Here is a 9,709-nt window from a genome sequence, read left to right as displayed (position 1 = left end):
CACGTGGTGCGGGGCACGCTTCCGTGTTGACAAGAATAATTAATTCATTAGTAAGTAATGGATTAATAAATAATTATTTGAATATTCAGACCAAAATCCGTCCGTGAAATGGAATTTTTAGCAGCTTTAAAAAGAAAAAAAAAAAGATGTACGTATTATTTAGTTGATGCTATTGTCTGTGTATTTATACACTGTAGTACAGGTTTGATACATTTTTCACGGTTTTGTGTGTTAACCCAAAATATTTGTCATTGTGTTTAATTAGAATTATTATAAAAACTATATTTTAAAGATATCAGGCAACATAACTGAGTATTACCCACCCCTAACCTCGAAAAGAAGTCGCTTGACAAAGATCGTCCATGCATGAAGATAATTTGCTTCATAAAACCCTTTAAATGTACGTACATTATTTCATGGTAAAATAGTCTTGCGTAATTCCTTACAAACACTTGAATTGGGCTTGTGTAGATACATTTTAAGTCAACTTTGAACAATATTGTTTGTATTTCCGGAATAGAAAGTGAGTGCTCTGTCGTACGCAAAGATCGTGTGTGAAGGTCACGTGGTACGGGGCGAGCTTCCGCGTTGACAATAATAATTAATTAATTAGTAAGTAATGATATCAATAAATAATTATTTGAATATTTAGACCAAAATCCGTCCGTGAAATTTAATTTTTAGCAGCTTTAAAAAAAATAAAAATAAAAAGACGTACATATTATTTAGTTGGTGGTACTTGTCGGTGTATTTATACACTGTAGTACAGGTTTGATAAATTGTTCATTCTTTTGTGTGTTTAACCAAAATCTTTTTGTTATAATTAATTTTAGTGTTTTTGAAAAAAAAAAATCTATTTTAAAGATATCAGAATTGGCCACATAACTGAGTATTGCCCACCACTAACCTCAAGAAGTGGCTTGACAAAGATCGTCGATGCATGAACACAATTCGCTGGGCAACTAAATAAAATCCTTTAAATGTATGTGCATTATTTCATGGTAAAATAGTCTTGGGTAATTCCGTACAAATACTTGAATTGGGCTTGTGTAGATACATTTTAAGTCAACTTTGAACAATATTGTTTCTATTTCCCGAATAGAAAGTGAGTGCTCTGTCGTACGCAAAGATCGTGTGTGCAGGTCACGTGGTGCGGGGCGAGCTTCCGTGTTGCCAGGCGTCGGTGTGACTGAAGTGGCGTCGGCGGTGGGAACAGAGGCGGAGGCAGAGGCGAAGGCGGAGCAGGAGGGTGTGCAGTCATGGCGTTTTTGACTAAAGAGCGAACGAAGGAAAGGTCGGTTCGCCTTCTGTCATGTTATTTGTGTTATTGCGGTGCCTGTTCCTCGAACGTAGGGCCGAATCTATGAAAAGAGCAGCGTCACACTCGACCACTTAGCTAATAAAGATGCCTTTACCGCTAAAACACGTCTAATGTGGAAGTCATGCACATTCTTTGCCTCTCAGCCTCCACAACATTAGGAAATAACTCCACTATGGGTCAATAAAATAATGCACAATGATCTAGTGATGCACCGATGGTGTGTTCAAGTACAGCTGATTATGTGACGCTAATCCAGCTCTCAAATGGTCAATTCTTTATTCAAATGTTTATTTTTCCCATGGAAAATAATGGGTAAATGACATACAAAACAAATGAGTCATCAAAGACAAACCTGCCACTTCAGCAATAACATTTTTTTTTTTTTTTGCCTTGCTCAAAAGTGCTGCAATTCTGTGAGTATGGTTTGAAAAGATGCTTTGACAACAACAGACTATCTTTGAATCTCAGTAAAACTAAAATAATGCTATTTGGTCAAAGTAGAAAAGAGCATCATACACAAATAGGGATGATGTTTGATAAGAAATTATCGAGTTCGAGCCTATTATCGAATCCTCTTATCGAACCGATTCCTTATCGATTCTCTTATCGAGTCCAGATAGGTTGTTGTATATGGAAAAAACACACAATAATTGGTTTAACAAAAGCTCACTTTTATTATACAATTAAAAAATAAAATCTAATAAACACATACACTACCGTTCAAAAGTTTGGGGTCACCCAAACAATTTTGTGGAATAGCCTTCATTTCTAAGAACAAGAATAGACTGTCGAGTTTCAGATGAAAGTTATCTTTTTCTGGCCATTTTGAGCGTTTAATTGACCCCACAAATGTGATGCTCCAGAAACTCAATCTGCTCAAAGGAAGGTCAGTTTTGTAGCTTCTGTAACGAGCTAAACTGTTTTCAGATGTGTGAACATGATTGCACAAGGGTTTTCTAATCATCAATTAGCCTTCTGAGCCAATGAGCAAACACATTGTACCATTAGAACACTGGAGTGATAGTTGCTGGAAATGGGCCTCTATACACCTATGTAGATATTGCACCAAAAAGCAGACATTTGCAGCTAGAATAGTCATTTACCACATTAGCAATGTATAGAGTGTATTTCTTTCAAGTTAAGACTAGTTTAAAGTTATCTTCATTGAAAAGTACAGTGCTTTTCTCAGGGCGGACACTCTAAGATCGGTAGTTTGGAGTTCAAATCCCAGCCGAGTCATACCAAAGACTATAAAAATGGGACCCATTCCCTCCCTGCTTGGCACTCAGCATCAAGGGTTGAAATTGGGGGTTAAATCACCAAAATGATTCCCGGGCACGGCGCCGCTGCTGCCCACTGCTCCCCTCACCTCCCAGGGGGTGAACAAGGGGATGGGTCAAATGCAGAGGACAAATTTCACCACACCTAGTGTGTGTGTGACAATCATTGGTACTTTAACTTTAACTTAACTTTTCCTTAAAAAATAAGGACATTTCAATGTGACCCCAAACTTTTGAACGGTAGTGTAAATATTGACTGTTACCCCCCTAAAAAAATAAAATAAAATAAATAAATATTGACTGTTGTTACACAAAGTATATTAAAGGCCTACTGAAATGAATTTTTTTTTATTTAAACGGGGATAGCAGATCCATTCTATGTGTCATACTTGATCATTTCGCGATATTGCCATATTTTTGCTGAAAGGATTTAGTATCGAACAACGACGATAAAGTTCGCAACTTTTGGTCGCTGATAAAAAAAAGCCTTGCCTATACCGGAAGTAGCGTGACGTCACAGGAGGAAGGATTCCTCACAATTCCCCGTTGTTTACAATGGAGCGAGAGAGATTCCGACCGAGAAAGCGACGATTACCCCATTAATTTGAGCGAGGATGAAAGATTTGTGGATGAGGAACGTTAGAGTGAAGGACTAGAGAGGCAGTGCAGGGTGTATCTTTTTTCGCTCTGACCGTAACTTCGGTACAAGGTCTCATTGGATTCCACACACTCTCCTTTTTCTGTTGTGGATCACGGATTTGTATTTTAAACCACCTCGGATACTATATCCTCTTGAAAATGAGAGTCGAGAACGCGAAATGGACATTCACAGTGACTTTTATCTCCACGACAATACATCGTTGACGCACTTTAGCTACGGAGCTAACGTGATAGCATCGGGCTCAAATGCAGATAGAAACAACATTTTTAAAAAACCTGACTGGAAGGATAGACAGAAGTTCAACAATACTATTAAACCATGAACATGTAAATACACGGTTAATAATTTCCAGCTTGGCGAAGCTTAACAATTGAAGCTAACTACGGAGCGGCGGCGGGCGTTGTAGCTTTCGACGACACCCCGGCCGCCATCAGAGTCGGCGAGAAACATATATTTCCCCAAAGTTACGTACGTGACATGCACATAGCGACACGCACGTACGGGCAAGCGATCAAATGTTTGGAAGCCAAAGCTGTACTCACGGTAGTGCGTCTTGTATCCAGCTCAAACACAACACAACCTCCTGGTTGTGTTGCTGTAGTCCGCCGCTAATACACCGATCGCACCTACAACTTTCTTATTTGCAGTCTCCATTGTCCATTAAACAAATTACAAAAGATTCACCAACACAGATGTCCAGAATACTGTGGAATTGTCCGATGAAAACAGAGCAGTTTGTATGGTGACACATTGGGTACGAATACTTCCGTTGCCGTCGTGACGTCACACGCAAACGTCATCGTACATAGACGTTTTCAACCGGAAGTTTAGCGGGAAATTTAAAATTGCACTTCATAAGTTAACACGGCCGTATTGGCATGTGTTGCAATGTTAAGATTTCATCATTGATATATAAACTATCAGACTGCGTGGTCGCTAGTAGTGGCTTTAAGTGGGGTTTTTCAGAAAAACAAATATATACAGTAACACAAAAACAACCTGTCTCTGTGATCACTATAAGTGTATAAATAATAATATAGTGTTAAATAAAATCAGTCCCTTGGGCACAAAACTACAATAATACAGCTCTCCAAAAAGTGCACTTCTGCTGCTATTTGACATAACTGTTTGTTATGATGCTTTGACATTTTTGCACTTAATTTCTTTATTGAAAGGAAATTCTATGAAGAGAAAAGTTGTTTGCAAATGTGGTTACAATGCTAAAAAAATGAAAAGTTAAAGCTAAAAAAAGAAATACACTTTATTGAGTTAACATTATTTCTTTATAGGGGGAAAGATGTGATGTTATGAGCTAGGAATATAACAACTACACTACCCAGCATGCAACGGGACTGACGAGCATGTGCGGTAGCCCCGAAAAGTGTTGTTGCATGTCGCCACCCGGCAGCTAAGAATGAGGATATGAGCACGCTGTGAAAGTAAACGTCAAGAACTCAGCCAACACGCCTCGTCTGCATTATTTATAATTAGACAGACAACACATATACAGTGTGATTTTGTTTTGTTTACAAGGAAAGAAAAACAAAAGTTAAAAAAGGGATATATGTTGTATATGGGCTGCGGTTGCTTTAAGAACGTTGTGACAGCTGCTGTAAAGGAGGTGCGTTGCTAGCCTGGTTGCTATGTTTCCGGTTGGTCGTAAAAGTGTTCGTCATGAGTTTGTACCCTGCTCAAATCTCTCAGTAAAGTTATTCATTGGATTATACCTTTTGTTTTGAACTTTATTACACCTTGGAGCGCTTTTTCCGGTCCATTGTTTTTCCTGCTTTCCCTATCTGCGCCTAATGACTGAGCTACGTGACGTCATTTCTTGTGATGTCACACGGAGCATTTCTGGTCGGGACGGGATTCGTTCTGAGGGATTCGAATAAAGAACCAACTCTTTTTCTTTACTATAGTGGTCTCGATAACGGGTACCGGTTCTCAAAAAGGGATTTGAGTCCGAGGACTCGGTTCTTTTCTTATCGAACAACCGGGAAAACCGGTTTCGAGTATCATCCCTGTATACACAAATACAAATAGACGGAGTAGACATTGAAAGGGTAAAAGAAACCAGATTTTTGGGAGTATTAATAGATGATCAAATGAACTGGAAATCTCATATACAAAACATACAACATAAGGTGGCAAAAAACATTTCAATAATGAATAAAGCAAAATACGTCCTGGGCCAAAAATCACTTCATATTCTCTACTGCTCGCTAGTGTTACCATATCTGAGTTATTGTGTAGAAATGTGGGGAAATAACTACAAATGTGCGCTACATTCGCTAGCCGTGTTACAAAAAAGATCAGTTAGAATAATACATAATGTTGGATATAGAGAACATACAAACACTTTATTTATTGAGTCAAAAATATTAAAGTTCTGCGATTTGGTAAAATTGCAAACAGCTAAAATGATGTACACAGCAAACTATAACCTGCTACCAAAGAATGTACAACAATTCTTCTCAACTAAAGAGGAGAAATATAACCTTAGAGGAAAAAATAAATCAAAACTAGAGATGTCGACCGATAAATGCTTTAAAATGTAATATCGGAAATTATCGGTATCGTTTTTTTAAATTATCGGTATCCTTTTTATTTTTATTTTATTTATTGTTTTAATTAAATCAACATAAAAAACACAAGATACACTTACAATTAGTGCACCAACCCAAAAAACCTCCCTCCCCCATTTACACTCATTCACACAAAAGGGTTGTTTCTTTCTGTTATTAATATTCTGGTTCCTACATTATATATCAATATATTTTAATACAGTCTGCAAGGGATACAGTCTGTAAGCACACACGATTGTGCTGGTCTACTAATAGTACTAACCTTTAACAGTTAATTTGACTCATTTTCATTAATTATTAGTTTCTACGTAACTGTTTTTATATTGTTTTACTTTCCTTTTTTATTCAAGAAAATGTAATGTATTTATCTTATTTTATTAATTAAAAAAAAAGGACCTTATCTTCACCATACCTGGTTGTCCAAATTAGGCATAATAATGTGTTAATTCCACGACTGTATATATCGGTATCGGTTGATATCGGTATCGGTAATTAAGAGTTGGACAATATCGGAATATCGGATATCGGCAAAAAGCCATTATTGGACATCCCTAATTAAAACATTTGTATGCACGTACAATACTTAAAACCTTTAGCATATCAGTATGTGGAATTAAATGATGGAATGGATTAAGTAAAGAAGTTAAAAATTGTACTGATATGATCCAGTTTAAGAGTTTGTTCAAAATAATAGTGCTTACAAAGTACAAAGAAGAAGAATTATGAGAAATACTTTCAACCTTATTGAAAGTAAGATAGTCTTCATCTCAGTATGTTAATAATGACTGAATTAATTAATTACATACTGTTGTGTATACTAATTCACAGATGTTATTTTATTATATAAAAAGGTGTGCAGACGCTATCCTTCTTTGTGGGGACATTGTTGATTGTCGTGTCATGTACGGATGTGACGCTGTAAGTCTTTGCTGTCGTCCAGCATTCTGTTTTTCTTTACTTTGCAGCCAGTTCAGTTTTAGTTTCATTTTGCATAACCATCCCTAAGCTTCAATGCCTTTTCTTAGCGGCACTTGCCTTTTGTTTATTTTTTGGTTTAAGCATTAGATACCTTTTTACCTGCACACTGCATATTGTGATCACAACAAACATCTACAAAGCAATTAGCTACCTGCTGCCACCTACTGATATGGAAGAGTATTACATGGTTACGGTGCCGAGATCTAGACACTCAACAACGGCACATTTGCGGATGATAATCACTGGTTTGCAAAAAAATTATTTTTAACCCAATTAGGTGAAATTACATAATCTCTCACGGCACACCTTACTGTATTTCACAGAAAAACACTGGTATAGGGCACAGGTGTCAAACTCAAGGCCCGGGGGCCAGTTCTGGCCCGCCACATCATTTTATGTGGCCCGCGTAAGCCTGGAAAAAATGGGTTTCAATAAAATACTTATTTATTTTTTTACTAAATGCATTCGTTCTTTCAATTTTGACAGAAAAAAATATTTTAAACTTTAATAATATCTGATCATGCCAATGATATTATTACATACCAGGGGTCCCCAAACTTTTTGACTCGGTGGGCCGCATTGGGTTAAAACAATTTGGCATATATATATATATTATGACTGCAACAACTAATCGATTAAAATCGATTATTAAAATAGTTGCAGATTAATTTAGTCATCGATTCGTTGGATCTATGCTATGCGCATGCGCAGAGGTTTTCTATTTTTTAAATTAATTTATTAATTTATTTTTTTAAATAAACTTTTATTTATAAACTGCAACATTTACAAACAGCTAAAAAACAATAATCTAAATAAGTATGGTGCCAGTATGCTGTTTTAAAAAAATAAAATCCTGGATAGGATAGAAATGTAGTTTGTCTCCTTTATCCGATTATTAATCGATTAATCGAAGTAATAATAGACAGATTAATCGATTATCAAATTAATCGTTACTTGCAGCCCTAATATATATATATATATATATATATATATATATATATATATATATATATATATATATATATATGTATACATATGTATATATATATATGTATATATATGTATATGTATATATATACAGTATATATGTATATGCATACATATGTGTATATATATATATGTATATGTATATATATACAGTATATATGTATATGCATACATATGTATATATATACAGTATATATGTATATGCATACATATGTATATATATACAGTATATATGTGTATGTATATATGTATATGCATACATATGTATATATATATATATATATATATATATATATATATATATATATATATATATATATATATATATATATATATATATATATATATATGGGACGGCGTGGCGAAGTTGGTAGAGTGGCCGTGCCAGCAATCGGAGGGTTGCTGGTTACTGGGGTTCAATCCCCACCTTCTACCATCCTAGTCACATCCGTTGTGTCCTTGGGCAAGACACTTCACCCTTGCTCCTGATGGGTGCTGGTAGCGCCTTGCATGGCAGCTCCCTCCATCAGTGTGTGAATGTGTGTGTGAATGGGTGAATGTGGAAATACTGTCAAAGCGCTTTGAGTACCTTGAAGGTAGAAAAGCGCTATACAAGTATAACCCATTTATCATTATTTATATACACAGTATATATGTGTATGTATACATGTATATGCATACATATGTATGTATATATATATATATATATATATATATATATATATGTATGTATATATATATGTATGTATATATATGTATATATATATATATGTATGTATATATATATATATATATATATATCTATGTATATATATATATATATATATATAAATGTATGTATGTATATATATATATATATATATATATATATATATATATATATATATATATATATATATATATATATATATATATATATATATATATATATATATATATATATAAATGTATATATATATATTTCTCGCGCACTAATTGACTGAAAGAGTGCGCACTTGCCGCGCGCTCGCCCGACACTGCGCCCTACTACACTACTGTATTTTAATGTTGTCACTAAGGTGGTGCTTAATGAATACTTAGGCCTACTACACTACTGTATTTTAATGTTGTCACTAAGGTGGTGCTTAATGAATACTTAGGCCTACTACACTACTGTATTTTAATGTTATCATTATGGTGGTACTTAATGAATACTTAGGCCTACTACACTACTGTATTTTAATGTTGTCATTATGGTGGTACTTAATGAATACTTAGGCCTACTACACTACTGTATTTTAATGTTGTCATTAAGGTGGTGCTTAATGAATACTTAAGCCTACTAGTTCAATGTCTTTTAATGTTGTCATTATGGTGGTACTTAATGAATACTTAGGCCTACTACACTACTGTTTTTTAATGTTGTCATTATGGTGGTACTTAATGAATACTTAGTTCTACTACACTACTGTATTTTAATGTTGTCACTAAGGTGGTGCTTAATGAATACTTAGTTCTACTACACTACTGTATTTTAATGTTGTCACTAAGGTGGTGCTTAATGAATACTTAGGCCTACTACACTACTGTATTTTAATGTTGTCACTAAGGTGGTGCTTAATGAATACTTAGGCCTACTACACTACTGTATTTTAATGTTGTCATTATGGTGGTGCTTAATGAATACTTAAGCCTACTAGTTCAATGTCTTTTAATGTTGTCATTATGGTGGTACTTAATGAATACTTAGGCCTACTACACTACTGTTTTTTAATGTTGTCATTATGGTGGTACTTAATGAATACTTAGTTCTACTACACTACTGTATTTTAATGTTGTCATTAAGGTGGTGCTTAATGAATACTTGGGCCTACTACACTACTGTATTTTAATGTTGTCATTATGGTGGTACTTAATG

At 34.9% G+C, this 9,709-nt stretch overlaps 1 protein-coding gene across 2 annotated transcripts in view; it reads left to right on the top strand.

Moving 5' to 3' along the window:
• The first annotated feature begins 1,160 nt into the window (after window positions 1-1,160).
• nsmaf (neutral sphingomyelinase (N-SMase) activation associated factor) overlaps window positions 1,161-9,709 on the top strand; it is a 63,594-nt gene continuing 55,045 nt past the window's right edge. For both annotated transcript variants that reach the window (XM_062021687.1, XM_062021688.1), the window contains exon 1: window positions 1,161-1,294. In XM_062021687.1, the coding sequence (XP_061877671.1) occupies window positions 1,260-1,294 (35 nt within the window). In that variant the 5' untranslated portion in view covers window positions 1,161-1,259. The remainder of the gene's footprint in view (window positions 1,295-9,709) is intronic.

Source organism: Entelurus aequoreus, linkage group LG15 (assembly GCF_033978785.1).
Source record: "Entelurus aequoreus isolate RoL-2023_Sb linkage group LG15, RoL_Eaeq_v1.1, whole genome shotgun sequence".
NCBI lineage: Eukaryota > Metazoa > Chordata > Actinopteri > Syngnathiformes > Syngnathidae > Entelurus > Entelurus aequoreus.
Note: the sequence above shows the minus strand (reverse complement) of the source record. Positions and strands in the feature narration are given on the sequence as shown.